The 20,713-nt window shown below is 42.2% G+C and overlaps 2 protein-coding genes across 5 annotated transcripts in view; one reads left to right on the top strand and one right to left on the bottom strand.

The window, feature by feature from the left end:
- The window catches only part of E4F1 (E4F transcription factor 1), a 26,010-nt gene extending 8,351 nt beyond the window's left edge, over positions 1-17,659 (top strand). For 2 of the 3 annotated variants that reach the window (XM_077829364.1, XM_077829363.1), the window contains exons 10-14: positions 809-1,026; positions 1,838-2,036; positions 3,974-4,134; positions 4,530-4,592; positions 6,102-7,431. In XM_077829364.1, coding sequence (XP_077685490.1) covers positions 809-1,026; positions 1,838-2,036; positions 3,974-4,134; positions 4,530-4,592; positions 6,102-6,449 — 989 coding nt within the window. In that variant the 3' untranslated portion in view covers positions 6,450-7,431. Of the gene's footprint in view, positions 1-808; positions 1,027-1,837; positions 2,037-3,973; positions 4,135-4,529; positions 4,593-6,101; positions 7,432-16,534 lie in introns of those variants that run through there. The other variant, XM_077829365.1, reaches the window with a different exon arrangement.
- Positions 8,805-20,713, bottom strand: ZDHHC4 (zDHHC palmitoyltransferase 4). Of its 2 annotated transcripts, none has more exons than XM_077829366.1 (8): positions 20,365-20,713; positions 19,521-19,655; positions 18,910-19,040; positions 15,332-15,405; positions 13,929-14,107; positions 12,707-12,832; positions 11,452-11,696; positions 8,805-10,138 (listed from the first exon to the last, which is right to left on the bottom strand). In XM_077829366.1, the coding sequence occupies exons 3-8, from the start codon at positions 19,030-19,032 to the stop codon at positions 9,854-9,856; spliced, it is 1,032 nt and encodes a 343-aa protein (XP_077685492.1). In that variant the 5' UTR covers positions 19,033-19,040; positions 19,521-19,655; positions 20,365-20,713; the 3' UTR covers positions 8,805-9,853. The 2 variants fall into 2 exon arrangements, with proteins under 2 accessions (XP_077685492.1, XP_077685493.1); XM_077829367.1 differs by lacking the exon at positions 20,365-20,713 and adding an exon at positions 19,902-20,162.

Genomic DNA, 20,713 nt, shown 5'->3' with positions numbered 1-20,713 from the left:
TTAAAAAATGCAAAAGCAGCTCCATATTTCAGGAGGTGCAGAGGTGACGGCTCTTCCACACAAACTTCCCCCCACTAGTGTAAGGAACATGAGAGCTGGATTCTAGATGAACAGGGAAAAGATTGACGAGAGACCAGATCGGTGAGTGGCTGGAACAGCTCCTTGACTTGCTTTAAAAGCAAACAAGTACAATTTTTGAGCTGTATCCTGTAATGAATAGGCAGCTACTAGAATTAAGAGAATGGAGAAGACCCCATATTTATTATCCATTGTTAATGCTTATGGAAAAATCATTCCCCCTCTTGCCCACTGCACTCCAAGGCGGGTACAAGAATGGCCTTCTGCAGAAAGTCTTTCATTTTAGCCACATAAAAGGTACGGCACAGTTAGCAGCAGGACAAGTGTTCCCGCTACATGCATGCACATTGCCTTGCTGTGGAGGGAGCGCTATTAAAATGCAGGGACAGATGGACTTCAGTCTTCTTGGCTCTGATACTGCTGACGAGTGCGAACTGGGTGATCTCTGATGTGGGCAAAAATACTGGGAACTGGTTTGAGACCAGATCTGCTTCATGTAAGACACAAAATAGCCATTAGATAGTACCAACGGAACCATTATCAACCTGATCTTGATTTGAACCAGGGCTCTGAAGGGGAGAAGCACCACATCATCTTACATTAACTCCCCTGTGCCATCTAGTCCTTCTGGTCAGACATGCTATAACCACGTTATTACTTTGGTGCAGTAACGATTTCAGAATTCCCTTGTGCTGCTGTTGCTTGTGGTCTAAGGTGCGTCTCCCTTTAGGTTACAAAGTGTTTAAATGCGAGGAGTGTGGTAAGGAGTTCATGAAAGGCTACCTGTTGAAAAAGCACCAAGAAGTGCATGTCAATGAGCGGCGCTTCCGTTGTGGTGAGTGTGGCAAGCTCTACAAGACCATCGCGCATGTGAAGGGACACAAGAGGGTGCACTCAGATGAGCGGCCATATTCCTGTCCAAAGTGTGGCAAGAGATACAAAACAAAGGTAGGTGCCTCTTTCCAAAACACTCTTATCTGCAGATCTTTGCTCCCCAAAGTCATGCTCTGTGGAAAGTTAACAGGCTTTGTCTAACAGGGAACTGAAACGCTTTAAAAAAAGTTTTAAATTGTTTTGAGATCCAGTGATACAAGAATGAGGGACTTAAAGTGAGGGGTAAGAATCAAACAAGTTTTGGAGAAAATTCCCTCCTGTTCTGGATGGACAGCCTGTGCTGCAGGGGATTGGTACGGCAAATAGCAGATTTGTTAGAAAAAAATGACTTGCTATGTGAACTGACTTTTTCTTTGCCAAATATGACAGTTAAGAGATCAGTTGCTATGTACAAGCATAAGTTAATCACCTCTGGGGAATGAAGTTTGCCTTCAGAAACAGTACGATGCAGTTACCTCTGAAGTGCTAGGTATAGGCTGCGGTTAGCACACTGGACCAATGTCAGCCTCCTTATAGACATTCTGTAATTGACTCCTGATGCAGTGGAGGGAATGCAGTTTTTGTCTGTTTTATTTTAGTTAGCGATCTTCAGCTGTTCCAGGAGAACTAAAGGATCCTGGACTCTACTATTAGATACAATGGCCTTGCAGTTCATCTCTCAGTAGAGAAATAGTGGGAGCTGTTTCCTCATTCAAGAATAATATGTGTCGTACCTGTGGCAGAGGCATATTCCTGCCTTGGCAGAGAGGAAAACCTCAAAGGGGTGTCTGTTCCAAAGTCAGAACTAGAATACTCCTTGTAAGAGGCCGTTTAAGTGGTTTGTTCCTATCAGTCACTCTTCCATCGTATCCACTTTATGCTGCAGAATGCCCAGCAGGTTCATTTCCGCACTCACTTGGAAGAGAAGCCCTACACCTGCCAGTTCTGCAACCGGGGCTTTCGGGAGAAGGGCTCGTTGGTTCGTCACATCCGTCACCACACAGGCGAAAAGCCATACAAATGTTACAAGTGTGGACGTGGGTTCGCAGAGCATGGTACTCTTAACAGGCACTTAAAAACCAAAGGTGAGATAGGGAGGCATCTGTCTATGGTGGGATTCTCTTGTGGCTTGATTTGGGCCACCTGCCCTGCTATGGCTGAATCTTAGTGATCATTTTGTATGACTCCATGTAACAGTAAACCTCTCTGATTAATGTGACAGCAAGGCCTGCTCAAGTCACACTAAGCTAATTCAGTGGCTGATAGACCAGTCTTGTTTGAATGGGCTCTAGCTACCTTTCCTATAAGCTGTTGATTGTTTACCTGCTGTTGAGTGGCATCAAAAGGTGCAACATTTATTCTTTAAACTACTAAATAAAGCCCTTCTACATTCACCCTTCCACCCAAAAGCAACCCTGATCAGTAAGAGAACTGGTTTATGGGTAACAGCTGGTCCATTCATCTAGTACAACAATAACTAAAAGTGGAAATCAGTGAAATCAAATTCATTGTGTTAAGTCTGACAGAGGCAAAAACACTGAGCTATCTGTGTTTCAAACTCTAGCTTCCATGATCCGTAAATGCAGCATTTGAAAGGGGAGAGATCCTCTCTTCCGCACAGCTTCCACTCTGAATCTCACAATATGGATTTGGCTATTTTATCCTGTAATTATTACATTCTCCAAGGCTTCAGGTGAGGCCAGAAGAAACAGGTGTCTTCATAAACTAATGCAAGTTCACCTGTCTCCCAACATCAAAGGGATTAAAACACAATAGAAGTGCCAGGTGCCAACAGCTGCTTACATTTTGTGTTCTGCAAAATTAAACGTGAAATCTACCTCTACATTTTGTTTTTGGTTTCTTGACAAGTGAAATTGCCCATTATCTTACTACCTTTTTCTGTGAAATGCCATAAAGGGGTGTGCTGTGTCTAGTTGAAGCTGCTATGGTCTGCTGGGCAAATAATAATATTCAGAACACTTGCAAATATTTACGTGGCTGACTGGATCAGCACCCATTGAGTCACACTACTTGTTCTTCTTATATATACTAAATATGTTCTAAAATCACATTGGCATATAATGCTTCTAGAGAATAGTTACAGCTTTGCTAGGAACATAAATATGCTGAATTGTATACTGGTACAATGGCCTGGCTGCTTATGAGGAATATCAAGGAATCTTGGGATCTATTCTCAGGGGTGAAAGTAACATTAAACATTTACATGTACAGGGGCCCAGCTGGGGGGGTCAGCCTCCCCCAGCCAGCCCATCCACACTGTCTGGCCCATGCTGCCCAGGACTCCGGTGACGATTTAAAGGGCCCAGGGTTCTGGCCTCTGCTTGTGGTAGCAGCAGCAGCTGGGAGCCCCAGGCCTGTTTCAGTGGCCAGCCCTGGGGCAGCTGCCCCTTCCCTCTGTTGGCAGTGACCTGGGAGGGGGTAAATAGGGCAACTACACAGTGCTGCCATGGCAAAGTACCCTCCTTAGATATCACTGTCTCTTTCCCCCACTCCCCATCGGGGGCCCTGCCTGCAGGGTCCCTAGGGGCAGGGCTGCGGATTTGGAGGGGGAAATGGACAAAAGGGGCAGCGACGTTAAAGCGCTGCCACAGTAGCACTTTATAGTCGGCTGCGTACAGGCCAGCAGCAGCGGCCACTTCTTACCAGCACCCTGTACCACCTGCTTTCGCCCCCTCTGTTCTTATTGGGCAAGACTTTTGAAGTCCAATCTGATTTAAGCACTCAAACTCTTGTATGGTCCTAGTAATTCCATTGTATTAGTTGTTGAGGCTGGATTCTAGTTTCCAAGGTAGCATGTCTTTGGAGCCTAAAATTTGGGCCAGAATGTTTGGTGGGGGTAGGGAGAAAGAGACTACGTAACTGCTGCTAGCTTCCACCTAGCAGTAGCCCATAAAAAGTGTCATTAGGTGGGACCTAGCATTTGATTTTGGGTGTGAAAATCCTGTTTCTCTTGTTTCATAGTAGACTAACATTCTCTTGACATTCCTGAAATATCATTCAGGTGGCTGCCTTCTTGCATTGAAAGAGGTTGAAGAAGTGATGGTTTCTGAGGAAAGTCAATCAGCTGACAACTTAGCGGCAACAGTTATTTCTGAAGATCCTCATACTGTTCTAGTAGAATTTTCTTCAGTGGTGGCAGATACTCAGGAATACATCATTGAGGTAATAAGCCACTATCCCAGGCTGCTAGTAACAAGTGGATAAGGAAGGGCAGATAGGAAGAAGGGCTTGTGTTCCACTGAAACCTGTGCTGTAACTAAATGCCTGCACAGTTCTGTGCATTGCTCACCTGTAATGCAATAAATAAGGGAGAGGAGTCCATCAGTCCACAGGGTGCTATGGCGAAAGGATGCTGTGCCTCTAAGAGGGGCGCACCCTGCATCACTTCTGAGAAACTTGTGTTAATAAGGCCTGGAGGGAACTACATACAGCTGCCTCCTTGAGAAAGACAGGTCATAGCAGCAGAGGGAGAACAGGAAGAATGTTGAGAAGGATCCCACATTCCAGTTGCGAAGTTATAGCATTCTTTAGCAATCCTTTGCTTTGTCTCTTTCCAGACTGCTACTGAAGAAATGGAGACCAGTGAAGCTACTGAAATAATAGAGGGAACAAGACACGAGGTAGGCTGCCAATTATGATGCTCCTTTCGGATCTTGTTGTCCATTACCCACTGTTAAGATGAACATACAGTGCCTGAAAGCCACACTAAGTATACCAAAACCCAGCTAGCTCCCCCCCCCCCCAAAATATGTAGTTTTGCAGACTGGGCTTTATAGCCAGTGTACATACTGAATAAGTGAGGACTTCACATTAACACCATAAGATCTTTGTGAAACTTACTGTTCTCTTAATTTCACCAAGTGTACTAAAACCAAAAAAATCATAGTTGGAATGAAGGAGTTTAATTTGATTCAATTCTGGTTGGAATTATCAGTATTTCTTAACTCTGCGGTTGAGTTAGCATTTGAATTGGAATCTAAAATGATGGTTCAGTAACCAGTTCAGCTACGTTTCCTGTAGGTTAATGTCTCACACTTATGCTTGCACTGTAACTCCTAGCAAAAGAATACAATGAAGTATTTCACTGTAGAAAAATTTACAAGTTATTTGCATTCACTAGTACAACATCCTCCAGACCTCTGTCAGTCATAATTGACTGTTAAGGTGACAGAAGCTGGGAATGAGTGAGAGGGAATGAATTACTTGATTCCCTGTTCTGTTCATTCCCTCTGGGGCACCTGGCATTGGCCACTGTTGGAAGTCAGGATACTGGGCTAGATGGATCTTTGGTCTGACCCAGTGTGGCCGCTCTTATGTCATGTACAAAGTGAATTTCAGGCCAGAAAACATCCTTTCTATGCTGACTTGCATAGGAGGGACAAGCACTCAGCAGGAGGCGATCGAGGTGTTCTGGAAGTTGTAGTAGTTTCCCCTGATTAGTCCTATCAATACCTGAAACCTTCTCTCCCATTCTCCTCTTCCAATGGCTTCCTGGGAAGTGTAGTGTCTCTGCCCCCCGCCCCGGGTTGGAGCAGAGAGACATACCCTTCCTCAGCACTCCCAAAAGACTACAGAGATGTCCCTTAGCATTGGATTACACAACCTGTTTGGAACAAGTTACCAGTTCAGGGGTTTTTTGGATTCAGTTCATTCAATAAAGCCTCTCTGAACCAGTGTTCAGGTTTGGTTCAACTTCCTGGTTGGAACTGCAAAGCTAAAGTGAGGCTGGCTAGTCTCTTGCTGGACACATTGTAACAAATTATGGTTCATCTTTAAGTTCTTACACTGAGGCCATCACTCTGGTATTTGAGAACCTGGATGTGTGACATCCTCATGCTAGTTTTAAACAGTTTTTTAAAAAAACTTGACTTCATTATACAAACTGTTTCTTCCTCAAATACCAGCTGTTCTCTAGTGAGATGAAATGTAAAGTACTCCAGCTATCTCTCTCACTAAGATGCCATACCTTCAACAAACATTTGAATTCATCTGAACCTATTTAATTGTTTGTATTACCTCACTAAAAAGCTACCAGGCTGCAGTTACAGTTGTAGCTGGGCAGCAGTAAGCACAATACACGGAATAAGAGGAATTGTCTGGATTATTAATAAACTTTTTTCTTAACTTAGGTTGACAGTCACATTATGAAGGTTGTGCAGCAAATAGTAAATCAAGCAAACTCTGGCCACCAGATCATTGTGCAGAACGTTACAGTGGCAGAAAACTCTGAAGTAACTACTGACACTGCAGACACTATCACCATAGCAACACCAGAAAGTCTTACAGAGCAGGTTGCCATGACACTGGCTTCGGCTATTGGAGAAGGAGCTGTGCTGACAACAGAGGGTAGCATTGAGACAGAAGAAGCAACTGTGACAATGGTTGCATCAGAGGATATTGAAATAATGGAGCACGTAGGAGAGTTTGTGATAGCCTCCCAGGAAGGAGAGGTGGAAGTTCAGACAGTGATTGTCTAGGGGCTAACATCTAGTGAATGGCAGACCTTAGAGCAGTGGTGGACATCTGGTAGGCCGTGAGACAGTTTGTTTACATTGACTGTCCGCAAACACAGCCAGCCACAGCTCCCAGTGGCTGCGATTTGCCAATCCCAGCCAATGGGTGCTGCAGGAAGCAGCAGCATGTCCCTGCAGCTTCCCACAGCTCCCATTGGCCAGGAACAGCAAACCACGGACAGTCAATGTAAACAAACTGTTTTGCGGCCTGCCAGTGGATTACCCTGACAGGTCGCAGGTTGCCCACCACTGCCTTAGTCAAGTGTTTTTTCACCAGGGCAGGCACCAGGCTCAATCAGCACTAAAGCTTGCTGTTCCAGGTGCTTGGGGAGCAGGAGAGAAACTCTTCTTAAAATATATAAGGCAACACTTTATAAACTGCAAGTGGTATAAACTAGGACATTATACATTTTCCTGTTTTAAAATGGAAATGCCAGTACCATAAAGACCTCTGCCTAGCTTTAAGGTGCAATAAGTGACTGACAGTCTTAATTCACACACCTAACTTTTTGTACAGCTGCCTCCAATAAAGGAATATCCTTTGCAAAGCATTTACCTCAGACCATTGGACAGTAGTGTTCTGGTATTTAAATTGCAACTTAAATGGAAGATATGTCTTGCTCTGAGAGAATCAGATTAATAAATAACTGAAGAGTTTCTGGGCAAATTTACCACTGATGAAAGGCCATGGTTTCATGCCTTCCAACCACACTACTTTAATTCTCATATGGCATAGTAATATAGGTTTATCTCAGATAATAGCCTTTTATATAGAGATCTGACAGAATGCATCATATCCTTGCAATGCTCCATAAGTGGCTACTCAGAGTTAACTTTTTCATGTATGAAGCCATACTGTACATGATTCTTTTTTAACTGTATACAGATTTTTACTTGCAGAGTGTAAATAGAATACATTTTTTAAAAAATAAAATATTTAAAGTTCTTTATGGTTTTAGTATTTCTCCTCTAGTGAATTGATCACTAGAACCACCATGAAGAATCTCTGAAAGGAGAAGGGGACATTCTTCTCCCTCCTCCCCCCAAAAGTGTACAACTTTAAAAAATCCTCACTGAGGGTGATTTGTACTTGTCTTCAACTTAGTGCCTGAAGTCTGTGTGGCACAATCCCTCATGGGCTGTGAGGCTTCAAACAGAACTAGGGCTTCAGAAGGCCACCTCCTGTTTTATTCATTCCTCCTCACAAGCATTAGCTTAACATTCTGGACCCTACAGCCCAGACCCATGATGGTATTTAGACTCCTAACTTCCATTGAAACCACTGTGTTTGGGTCAACAACTGCATTGGAGTTGACTTTGTAGAGTTGGGCCTGGATTCCTTTGTATAACCCTAGCACAGTTAAGGGCAGTGCAATCTTCCCCCTACCACTAAGCACCAATTCTGACCAACTGTAATTTGACCTATTATGGCTCCAGGGATAAAAAAGGAAAAACTGGGTTAATGTACCTCCCCCCTGTCATCTTCACTGCCACACATGGTGAGCTTGGGATGAAGACAAGTGATTCAGGAATAATTAAATATAAGCCCATCCACTCAGCTTATATCATGTATCAACTCTGCCAGAATTCAGGTTTAAGTTTTACAACACAAATCCCATACTGATTGTGGGACTCTGCAATAGTAAGGGTGGCTAAGCAACCACAATTTCAAAGACTCAGAAGATTAAAAAAAAAAAAAAAAATGCACTTTTCTATAAGAAAGTCCTATATTTACATATGCAAAGCAACCATACCTAAATTTTATCTCCACAGTTTTCAAAAGTGACTAGTAATTTTCAATGTGCAACTTAAGATACCTATAATTGGGTTTGATTTGCAGAGGATGGAAACTCAGCAGTTTCTGAAAATCAGGGCATAGTGTCAAACTGAGGCACTGAAACATCAAGTCTCAGCCTGTGTCACCTCCTACGTACACATGCGCTTCCATTGCAAAGAGCATTGAAGGGAAGATCCAAAATAGCACTTTGTTTCCTGGATGAAATGATGCATCTTTGTTTTTTCCATAAAGCAGTAGCTTAAAAAAAAGGTAGTTTCACTCTATATGTTTACAGGCAGATTACAGAGCCAGCATTTATACTTTTTCATTCATGCAAATGTAACTTTTTCCTGACAAGAAGAGATTAATAGTTTTCACAAGACTGTCTTAGCAAGCACACTCTTCATCATGAGGTAAGGCTCTGTCACCCATTTAGTATTTCTTTTGCTGTGGCACCTAGGAGCCCTAGTTATGAGTTAGGTACCTCGTACATGCACAAAGATGGCCCCCCCACTCTAAAGAACTTCCATGATAAGCCAGCACCCCTCTTAGGAAAATTTATCAATGTTACAGGGACACATTCTACTTTCTACAAATTACAGATCCATCACAAGTACAGCCAGGGAAACATTTGGCTTAGTAAGCCAAAGGAGACCATTCTCACAGCTTCTTATTGCTTCTAAAACCCACACTGGTGATGTGTAAAGAGAATTAATTTCCAGTTCATTAAATCAAATAAAATTAAATAATTGTCATGGATAGCATCTAAGCAAATACAGAATACAATAATTTCTTAGCCCTCTCAAAGATGAGGTAGAAACAGTAGTAGTGTGATCCCAGCCTAAATTTCTGCTCTCAACAATTACATAATGCAGCCATACAAAAGCCACTGCCTTCCCGGGGAAGCAAGACCTAGATAATGTGTAAATCCAAAAAGAGCTGTACAGTGTGGTGTAATATTGGATATGTTTGCATAGGTGTGATGAAGCCAAACAGTAAGATTTAAGACTAGGAGAGTCATGATCTGTTCACCTTAAGATTCCTTAAGAAGCCATTTCAAGGTCTTATACATTCATTTGAAAAAACACTTCCATGCAGTTCCTCAAAGACTTCATTTTCATAGTTACAACAAAAACATTAGATATCAGATGTGGACGTTCCTGCTGAATATGCTTACTAAGTCCTTAACACACATAGAAGTTGGTCAGCCAATTCAAGTACAGTATATTTGCTTTAATACTGTCACCCAAATAATGTACTTATAGAAGACCTTTTAAGAAATTTTGAGCTACGACATCCAAAGAAGCTATTTTCTAAAGAGGCCTACAAGCCATGGCCTTAGTCCCCACTGTTAATAACTACCACATTCATTCTAGAAGTTTGGCAAACACCACAGACAATGATCAGCTTTATAAAAATATATTTTACAATCGAGTCATTTAGGAAAATAACTCTTTAGCTACAGCACTTAATGAAAAGCACAGTATCATTTCAAGAGTCCTTGGTGCTGGCAAAAAGCTCTTCTTGGAGTTAAATCCTTCAGGAAAAGTTTAAAAAGTAAATATAGATTTAAAAATATGTAACTATTTCCTCATGTTTTTTTCTTTTTTTCTGAACTTGTAGGAGGTTTAAAGATTTCCTTTAAATTGACCCAAACTCCTTGAGAATAAACGTTTCTGTAAACAATATGCCTGTCATGGGGCTGCAACGCTTTACAGCAAGAACATTCATATCTTCTAGATTTATACCATTCATTGGATGTTTGGTTAGTCAGAACCAGGTACAGAGTGAAACAGCAATATGCCCCCAGCACCAGAGAGAGGACAATAACAAAACCAAGCATGAAGACAATTCTAGGAAACGTCAGGAACAGGTGCTGCAAAGACAGATAAAATAGTAACTTATTTTAAAGTCATAGTGTATAAAGTCCCATTTTAAAACATTTTGATTTCACTCTATTAACTACAGTATAACCAGCTCAGAGATGGTGAATCCCATATGAAGCCTTTAGTAATTCAAAGATTTTCAAGAACTTATTTTCCTCACAGAATATGTTTATGAAAGGACACTCAAGCTTCTGAATTTGCAGACTGAACACAAGACTGTGTGGGTGACCTGCACCATAAAGATAAAAAAATACCGATATAGAAGAACTTAATGGTGACACCTGGTTCACTTTTGAATTTATTGGATTTTGGTGATGTATGGTCACAGCTTTAGTATTAGTTAAAAGAAAAGAAGTACTTGTGGCACCTTAGAGACTAACAAATTTATTTGAGCATAAGCTTTCGTGAGCTACAGCTCACTTCATTGGATGCATTCAGTGTTAGTTAAGACATTTTCCAGATTAAAATCCCACATAGAGCGGTTGTGAAGATACTACACGAAGATGAATTAATATATCTGAATTCTAGGGTGATGGGTTCCATTTTAGACAGAGAAATTAACTTGGGATTTGAGAGTTGGCTGACAGAGCTGTTGGCTAGCTCAGGGCATGGAAGATAGAGATGGATTGCTCCCTATCACTCAGCCATGCTTAAGCAGGCTCCAAAGGTGAGTCTTCCTTTCTCAGCCAGAAGTATGGTGACATTAACAGAGTATGAACATCGCAGTAGTTGGTGGTGTCAAATGAAAAGAAAATGCCAGGGTAAGGTTTCCAGAGCGAGGCACGAGACCCACCAGAAAAAAATTAGAGATTCAAAAACTCACCTAAAAAAACCCTCACCTTTGTTTAAGTGTGAGCAAAAATACTGGTCAGGACGTGTGTGCGCGCACACCCAGAGATCTTAAACCAAGACCTCTCTGGGCCAATAAAAGTTAAACATCTCTTGCAAAGGACATCTCAAAACAGTAAAGAAGGTTGTGAACTACTTTAAAACATGTTAGTAGTGTATACTGTAACTGATGTTTATAAGGCTATTTCTAGAGAGATCAAAAATTTATATTGGATATAACTGGTTTGGAAACTGAAGAAACTGCCATTCTAAAATATTTTTAAGTTCCTTGGAAATGATTATGCCTCTAATTAGAACAGAAAAGTGGGTTCACTATAATGGCTAGCTCCCCCCACAAAACAACAGAACTGCTGGACCTACTGCAAGATTCTTAAGAGATGAGACTTAAACAACTCCTTTTTTCAGGCTACAAACCCAGAAGTAGGTTAAAACTCAGACATTACAGTGAGCTTACCTGAATAAGAAAGAGAATCTCAACTGCATGCTCTTGTCCCTGATCATCAATGTAACTTCCAAGCATCATATTTGATAGCAGCACTACCTTGGTTAGAAATGCTGCTGTTATGATTGCAAAGTTTGCAGCCATGGCAGTCAGAGTGAAGAGGTAAACAAGAAAATATCTTATATTGAAGGCACCAATGCAGTTGTTGACCCAAACACAGTGGTGATCAAAACGATGTACACAGTTGTTACATACACCTGATCAAAAATTAAACACAAGACAACACAATTATTTGGGTTTTAAATGACCAATGAGATTTTTTATGGAGCTTAGTTTATTTTTTTCCACTAAGGAAATACAGAAACATGACCAGCATTTGCCATTAAGATATGAGAATAGCCATGTGCGTGCCTGATGACATTTGATTAGTAGAAGAGTGCACAGGAGCATACAGTGTGGTTTGTAGGACTATATCCAGACTTCTGATTCCTTCTTAAGGAATCTTTTATGGCCAGAAGACTCATAGGAGAGGAGCCAAGGAACATTTGTCAAAGACCTTTGTTACCATTAATGGTAAATGAAATGTTTCATCCTCCTTTCGTTTGTTACCACTGTGTATGGATTTTCAGGGTTAAGCAAATAAGATAGTTTCAGATTACAAAATCAGCAAGAGAAACATAATTTTTAAATATTAACAGGGATTAAAACAAAACAGTTCCTCTTTTACTTGCCAGCCAAGGCTGGAGCCCAGGGATCTAGGTTTCTCCTGTTAGTGCTACCTAAAGCATCATTTGGAAGGTAGAGGGTACAGTTCTCTGCTTCATTTAAAGTGATAGGGATATCAAATAGAGCAAGAGAAACACAGAATCCTGAGCTTGGGCCTGGGCAGGTAAAAGCTTTTAATTTCACCTCAGATGCTCAACAGCTTTTCCATATCAGGATCCAACTTGACTAGCCAGTTTCCTTTGTATGAAGTAAAATACCAAAGCTAGGCTAAAAGGTTGCTTTGCAATTTATTCCCTGAAACTAACCAAGATATGGTCTCCAGGCTAATATTCTCAGTAGAGTAGTTTAAAGGCAGCATAATATGTTGCTGATAAACTTGGTTTGACATCTCCCTGAAAATGAGCAATAATGTAATAATTTTGCAATAATTAAACTGGATAACTAAGTTAAATGCAGGTGAATTGCAATTATCAGCAGCAAATGAATCTGGTGTAAATTGTTTTTTAATATCCTTGACAAGCATAAGGATAAAGACTCTTACTGCAGTGTTTAGATCTGGCTGGCTTTTCCACGTTGCACGTAGGACACAGGGTGCTTTTCTGAAACATTACTCCATCGTATCCATAAGCCTTTAGAAAGGACTCCTGATTTGATTGTGTTATTGTACCTATAAGAGAAACAACACTACAGCAGCAAACTTCTCAGTCAAGAAGTGCTGAATATTTAACACTGTGTGAGGCTGCTCCTGCACTTTGAATTTGTCTGCGTTGCCAGAATCATAAAGGGGACGACAGTCTTACGAAGACTGTAGTGAGTGGAAATAATAGTACAGAAGCCCATTTTTGGTGTTGCACCATCTTTCCAGAGAGAAATATATTCACAGAATACTGAAGTTTCTAACCTGACAAACCCCCAAAAACAGGAAAATCAAAGCAAACGTTATAAAATTTGCTCACCAATGAAGTAACAGCGATGATGACTTTAGAGCTCTGGAAAGCAGATGAATGCCCTACAAATACATCATCTTCCCTGGCTTTTTATCTCCAAAGCCTGATCAATAAATACGTTCCTGGTTTTCAAAACTCTTCCAGGACTTTTTCTTCACTCTACCACTCTGTGACTTTGTATGCACCTCTTCCCGGCTCACTCACTCCTCTAACCAAGCCAATCTATACAAACAGCAGCAACTAACAATATAGCAGTGACTGGCAGATAGAGTACTCAAACTGAAAAGTGAGATGATTTGAGGAAGGTTGCCAAGTAAATTAGTGAGTGACAGAGCCATGAATAAAAACCCAGTCTTCTGTTGGGACTCCCGACTCCTTTGATTTAACCACAATATCTGCTTGTTATACAGAAATACACTGTGTGGTGAACATGAATATTCCTGGCGTTGGAGCGTGTTACTAAAATACACCAAAAGCAATTAGCCCACTTTCTTCCTTATTAAGAGCTAATTATGGCAAAGTGTTATTTAAAAAAAAATAATGCACAGCTGTTTTTTTCAGGGCAAGTGCAGAGAGTACATTTCAAACTGTTCATCACTTATTTCAGCACTTCTTATTTGGAGCATTAAAGAAATGGGGTTCGTTGGGGCCATTTCTTATCTACCATCCAATGGAACGAATTATCAATCAGGCAAGACACACAGAGCATTTCTGGGCAATTACACGATACCTTGGGTGGTGGGAGAAAGCACCAGGTCAAAAGCGAAATGACAATTGCCCAAGAAAGGCAACAATTCAAAACAAATATGAACTTACCAGGGTTGGTCACAGAGCACAGAATGAAGAACCCCATATTCACAGCCAACAACAAATACGGCAGCAGAAGGTAATGAATACTGAACTCTAGCTGTTGGCAGTAGCCAAATACTTCCCAAGTGTATTCACCATAAACTGCCACTTGTAAGGCTAAATGCAGGACAACAAACAGGCAACTTCTGTAATGAAAAGGGAAAAAGACAGCTTAATTCACAATCAGTGCTCTAAATACAAGATAAGCATCATTCAGAGGTGACATTTCAGCAGCAAAGGCTCTCTCATACTCAGGAAGAGCTGCTATCGGGCTCATGGTCAAACTAACTTCTCTAACTGGGATTCCCTATTGATAGCACGCAGTCTAGCCAACTGCTGTCTTGCCTTTCTTTCTTTTTTTAAATAAAAAAACCCCACCACAATAACACAGCTTTACCTAAAAATAAGGAGAAATCTCAAGGCTGGAGTTCCCAAAATTTACGATAATTCCAATATTTTTATGTCTTTGAGGGGGTGCTCTAAGTAAATCTCACCAAAATGGACCCCCATGGGCACAAAAGTGTGCCACAGGAACAGGCTGATTCTTAGACAACACTTTGGTGCTGACAGAGATTCACCTTGATCCCATGAACTGCTTTGAAAGCACTGAACAAACAAAATATTAAAGTAAAATTGACCAATTTGGCAGCCATAAGAGAAAGGAAGCAGCACTATGAACAAAAGAGCAGCATACTGGACGGTTAATGATAGCAAACACTAATTCACACCTAAAATCATACTGTATATCCCATTAGGTGGGCCATTTAAACTGAGTCAGTGTGCCATCTCCCTGGCATTTAGATACTCAGATACATCTTGCTGAATCTGTGCCCCAAAATCAGTGCACCCATGAAGTGGGGGAATTACTATGGATTAAGGGAAAGATGTGCCTATCAATTAAATTTCGCTGTTCAAGAGTAATCTGGATGAATACCTGTATTATCAGTTTTATAGCCTTAGCAATATGTGGGTTACTATAGCCTGAATTCTCAACGACAGAAAAGCTCTATTCTATGTTCTTATACCACCTTTACCACCATAGTTTCTGAGCACCTGCCAGTAATACCTTAAGTGACGTGACTAACATCTATCCATGTGGTTCACTCCTTCAGAACTATGGAGCTATGCTATGTAAAATTTGCTTAAATACTTTTGGATATCCATTCTCTCAACAGCAAGCAAGGGAGAGAGAGAACAGCACAGCTAACTTTAAAGAGAATTTGTAGTCCCAGACAAACATCCTTGGCCAAGAGAGAAACACCTCTAAGAGCAATCTCTCACAGCTTTGTTGGCACCAGTGGGAGGCTGCCACCAATAATGATCAGAAACAGTTCAGGAAAAGGATGTCAAAGAAAAAAGAAGTATGGTACCGTGTGTGGAAGAGCCTGTGAAGCACCCTCTGTGTTGCTCTTTGAAGCCATGTTGGGATTACAAATGAAGATACCTGGAGCAAATGAAGATACCAATCTGAATTGCACATCACTTTTCCCTCTTTGTGGTGAAAAATTCAAACAAAAATGATATTTCTATAGCACCTTCCATCTGAGGATTTCAAAGTACATTACAAACATTAGTCCACTAAAGTCTCCTAATTCCTCTGAGGTGGATACTGTTATATCCACTTTACCGGGGGGGGGGGGGGGGGGAGAGAGAGGAGAGGAGAGAACTGATGCCCAGAGGGCCAGTTTTTTAAAGGTATTTAGGCACCTAAAGATGGTGATGGGGTGTTCAGAAGCACCTAACTAAGTTGTTTTTTCACCCCAGATCTTACCAATTCTGGGAAATTTTAAAGATCAGCTGTTTGAGTTATTTGTGATTTAAAAAAACCTTAAAAGGTGTTCTGTTTTGTTTAAAAGGAAAGAGCACCTTTAGGCTGAGAATAAGCATGGAAAGTTTTAGCCCAAAATAAGAACTTTCATAGAGTTGAGTGAATGAAACCAAAGGGTTATAACGAAAGTCAAGAACCGACCAGGAAAGGTGTGATGCTGAGAATATACAGATTGATAGCTTCATGTTTTTCTAATTGTCAATTCAAAAACAGCCATAAACAATTAAGGAAAAAACCTGTCTGTTCTCATTCAGTGACACGCTGAGCACACTCAGTGCTGTGCAGTCTCTGTCTGCCAGGGAGAAGATGATTTATCTCTATAGCAACACACCTCTCCACCAATGGTGCAAAAAGCGCAGCAGCAAAGCAAAATTGCAATATGTGGGGGAAAAAAATTGCACTAAGGCCTTTTATCTTAGATGTGACAAGATCACAAGCCAGACGAGTCAGGCAGGTTTGGGAGGGTTGGTAAGTATTCCACTTTTAACAAGTCTGCCTCATACAACAAGATAGTTCATGGAAAATTTTTAAAAAACAGGAGGCTATATGCTGCTGTTAGAGAGGCATTAGAAAATAGATATAAAAACAACCCTCTTGTGCAACTTTCAGAATCTGACTTTAAATTAACTGAATGAAAATATGTTTACTATCCTCTATCATTGCATCCAAGAGAAGACAGAAGTAAACACCCCATTTCCCCCCTTATGTAAAAATTAAGGTGGCATAAGAAGCTTGTGTGTTTCAGAGGGCTCCCCCCGCACACCATTGAAGTAAACAGCATTCAAGATAAACCAAAGCAAAAAGGCTCTTAAAAATGTTGCCTTTCGGTGTTATGGAAGCAAGATGATATGAATGTGGAAAGAACTGCATACAGACGCCAACCATTTTGCTCCAATGAATACTGGCAGCATGAAAAAAAGAACAGTGGGATGGACGCTGACCTGCCAGAGAGCTAGAAACAGCTATGGTGTGTGTAAGTAAGTCATTTTATATTGTTCAAAATCTACATTTGAGGTGCTTAAAATAATACAACCAGTCACACCTTCAACAAACCGGTGGGTTTATGCATTTTGGTCTACAGTCAGAAACCAACCAATTTTTTTAAAGATACAGTTTATACATAAAAACCCCTTTAAAGTTACCCTGCAATTGTTTAACTTTGATATTTTAACATTTTATTTCTTTGGTGAAATGTGAGTACTTCTTTTACATCATAAATGGTATTTGTAATATTTAGTTTGTTGCATAAACAGCACTGCGATACACATTTTAAGTAACGAAGAAATACAATCAACAATTTGCCCAGCTCCCTTTACTAGCAAAGTACAATAATAAAAGTCAAAAACTGTTCATAATCATGTAACTAATGTTAAATGTATCTAGTTACTTCACTGACTTTTTGGATTTTTCATTCTCCTTTCCCTGCTTACAGTACTGGGCTATTTCTTTTCATTTAGACAGATTTGAGAGGAATATTTTTTTTATTCTTGTTCTGATTTATTTGCAACACTCATGATTTTTTTAAATCCCCTTTTAAAGAAAAATGCCTCATATAGCTAAAGGTCTTCATTCTCCTTATTTGTTAGCATATTCTAGCAAATAACATTGCATACATAATACTGAGTAGCATTTCTGAAGTATTTTTTTTTTATTAAAATTGCAGTTGTGTATGACCCATTTGCTATATTCTCTCAACTAAAACAGCCCTTCAATTATTTTCATGTGAACTACAAATATTGTAAATGTATGACAAGTCAGGTTTCTTGCTGTGTGTGTTTTTTTTTTTTTTTTTTTTTTTTTAAGAATAATTATTTTGCAGTGCTATTGACCAAGTGTAATTTTTATATTACAGAACAGCAAGTTCTGTTCTTACCCCATACAATGGTTATTCCATGAAGCAACAACATTGGTTTCAACTACATTTTGTGGTGGGTTCAGAACCCTGGAAACCTTTCATTTATCTACTGAGCAGGTTCAGCACAGTTGCTGTAACACAAGCCTCCCAGTCAGTGTGCCTCACCCTGAAGCAGAGGAACCCCAAGACAAAGAGAGGGGGGAATTCAGTCTCCATGGCCCACTCAGATTTCAGTGTCTCTGCTGAGACTGATTCCAGTTCACAGATGGCACGTAGAGTGACCTCATTTCAGATAGGTCATTTAGACTTTTTGTCACCACCAGCTGGGCTACCAGCTTTGTGCATCACTGTGTGCAGGATGACTGACAGATGAAAGACACTGTATCTCATTCCTGATCCCGGCTTGCATCTAATTAGAGGGGTACAGCATACGGCATAATGGAAATGTCCATAGTAGGTCTCAAAACCATTGAGCTGCTACCAAAATTCCTCGAAAAAAATCAACATACCAAGGAATACAGACGTGGTTATATGGAATAGGCTCTATCCCAGTGCCCCCCCACTCTCTTCATGCAGAAGACAGCTGGAGGATCCACTAGCAGACAATTTTCCCTTGTTCTTCCCCCACATCTCCAGCCTCTTTCTGCCCCCGCCCCCAGGACTCTGCCACCTATCAGTGGGCCTCCTTACATCATCATTGCTCAAGAAAACCACACCAGTTCTGCTAAGAGCGGGCCCACAACCAGCAGAGGATGGGCCAGGATTGCCCCCCAAACAAATAAGGAGCAGGCTCTTTTCTGTTTTCAGAGCATTATGGGATATACATAGGTGTTGCAAGAAACATGCTTAAATCCATACAAATTATGACCCTTTTCAGAAATTTAAGTTTCAGAGTAGCAGCTGTGTTAGTCTGTATTCGCAAAAAGAAAAGGAGTACTTGTGGCACCTTAGAGACTAACAAACTTATTTGAGCATAAACTTTCATGAGCTACAGCTCACTTCATTGGATGCATTCACTGAAAGCATCCGATGAAGTGAGCTGTAGCTCACAAAAGCTTATGCTCAGATAAATTTGTTAGTCTCTAAGGTTCTAAGGTGCCACGAGTACTCCTTTTCTTTTTGAGAAATTTAAGCGTGGTGCCTAACACAGCCAGCCAGCCAGAGACACAAAGCTGAAAACCGGAGGCTCAGTTTGTACCCATACTCAAAACTGGGGAGACATGACCATAACATGATATGAATATGACCAATGTTAGACTCCTTACCTGAGTTATGCAACTGAGGCCTCTTGCAGGAAAACTCTGTTTCCTTCCTGAATAGATGCAGACTAGAACAACACTAGCCAGAACTAACAGCAGATAAATTATGAAGAGAGCCAAAAAGTCCATCCTGAGTCCTGCAACAAAAAAAAGCAGCTTATTGGCGCTGCCTATTGCTGAGTGTACCTAGCCTCTATGCGCTGGTATCTAGGATTAGAAATGCTGCACAATATTTATCAAAACATTTATAAATAGTAACCAATTCTGATGGAAAGAAGTCCTGGAAATCTCCACAAATACTCTGGCAAGGCACAGACTGGGGCAAAGAATCTAGTTCAAAACATTACTTACGTATTTCTATAGAGCTCCAATAGTGTGCATGAAGCATTTTAGAAGCGTATACAGCCAAAACAGGAGCCATAACTGGCTTCAGCCCCTTTAGGGCAGTAATCCGTTTGTATTTACACCCAGCCCAGCATAACAGGGCTCAATGCAGACTGGGACCAACGGATGCTACTGTAATAAACGTGGGGAAACTCAGAACCCTGAAGTCTAGACAAATGCACTGATTTTCATCTTTGGTTTAAAATGTACTCATCTGCATTTATCACTCTTACCTTGTGTTCTGTTTATTTGTTGTATCCACCTGTTGTCGCTTGTCTTTTACTTGGGACTGTAAGTTATTGGGGGCTGGAACATCTTTTTGTTATGTGTTTATATAACGCCTAGCACAATGGAGCCCCCACTGGGATCTATGGGTGATATCACCATGTAAGTAACAGTACTAATCTGTCATTTGAAAAAAATCTACAGATATTCTAGGTTTAAAAAAAAACAACATTTCGGGTCCCTTTTAATACAAGGAAGGGAAAGGAAGAGTTGCACCAAGCTCTGTTTAAAGCCTGATGACACCTGCAGTTTTGCATGGCACTGACAAGCCATCACTTCTACTTGCTTAAGCCTTACGGAGGTTTGTTGGACTTGCGGTCGGCTCCTACCCTGCTAGGCCCTTTCGCGGCTCCTCAAACGCCGGCCGGAGGGACCACGCTACCGAACGCCAGCCATGGCGACACAGCCCCCCCGGAAAGGCTTTCCTGCCCCAGGGCCCGCGCCTGGAAACCGCTACACGCGTCCTCACGCGCGTCCGGGCTGTTCCCGTAGACAGCTCCCCCTCCCGCGGCTCGTACCCCAGACCTCCTCCTGAGGCGAGCCAGCACCCCGGGCCCCCTCTTGCCGCGGCCCGAGAGCGGCACTGCGGGGCTGGGCTTAAACCCCGTCGCCAGCGAGATAAGCCAACAGCCCCCCCGCGCCCCGGGCTCGGCAGCAGCCCCCCCCCCCCCGCGCCCCGGGCTCGGCAGCAGCCCCCCCGCGCCCCGGGCTCGGCAGCAGCCCCCCCCCCCCGCCCCGGGCTCGGGCTCGGGCTCGGGCTCGGGCTCGGCAGCCTGGCGGACCCGCGCTGACCGTGTCGGGACTGGCAGGGCGGGAAGCGACTCGCCCAGGGTCACACAGGGGCCCGCGGGGCTCCCGGCCGGAGCGAGCCCAGGGGGCTCAGCCCCTGAGCCGGGGCCCAGCCCCTCAGACTCAGCCCGGCTCTGAGGGAGGCCTCCGGCGCGAGGACCCCCCGCCAGCGCCGCGCCGCGCCGCGCCCTCCAGGTCTGGCTAATCGAGCGCCGAGTAGCCGGCTGCTCAGGAATCGTTTAGTCACGGAGGGGTCGTTGCCTAGTAACCGGGAGGCTCCGAGCCCCGCCCCTCGCTGGGAAGATTCTTGGGGAGGCAGAGCCCGGGTCACACGACTTCTAAGGATCCCGCC

This window comes from Eretmochelys imbricata, chromosome 10 (assembly GCF_965152235.1).
Source record: "Eretmochelys imbricata isolate rEreImb1 chromosome 10, rEreImb1.hap1, whole genome shotgun sequence".
Taxonomy (NCBI): Eukaryota; Metazoa; Chordata; order Testudines; family Cheloniidae; genus Eretmochelys; species Eretmochelys imbricata.
This window is presented reverse-complemented; position numbering and strand designations above follow the sequence as displayed.

Bases quoted from the DNA above. Each gene is read 5' to 3' on its own strand.
- ZDHHC4 (XM_077829366.1), bottom strand. From the start codon at position 19,032: ATGGACTTTTTGGCTCTCTTCATAATTTATCTGCTGTTAGTTCTGGCT. The intron at 15,406-18,909 runs GTAAGGAGTCTA...CATTTGCTCCAG, and splicing joins GCCTCAGTTGCATAACTCAG to GTATCTTCATTTGTAATCCC. The intron at 10,139-11,451 runs GTAAGCTCACTG...CTGTCTTTGCAG, and splicing joins AGATTCTCTTTCTTATTCAG to CACCTGTTCCTGACGTTTCC.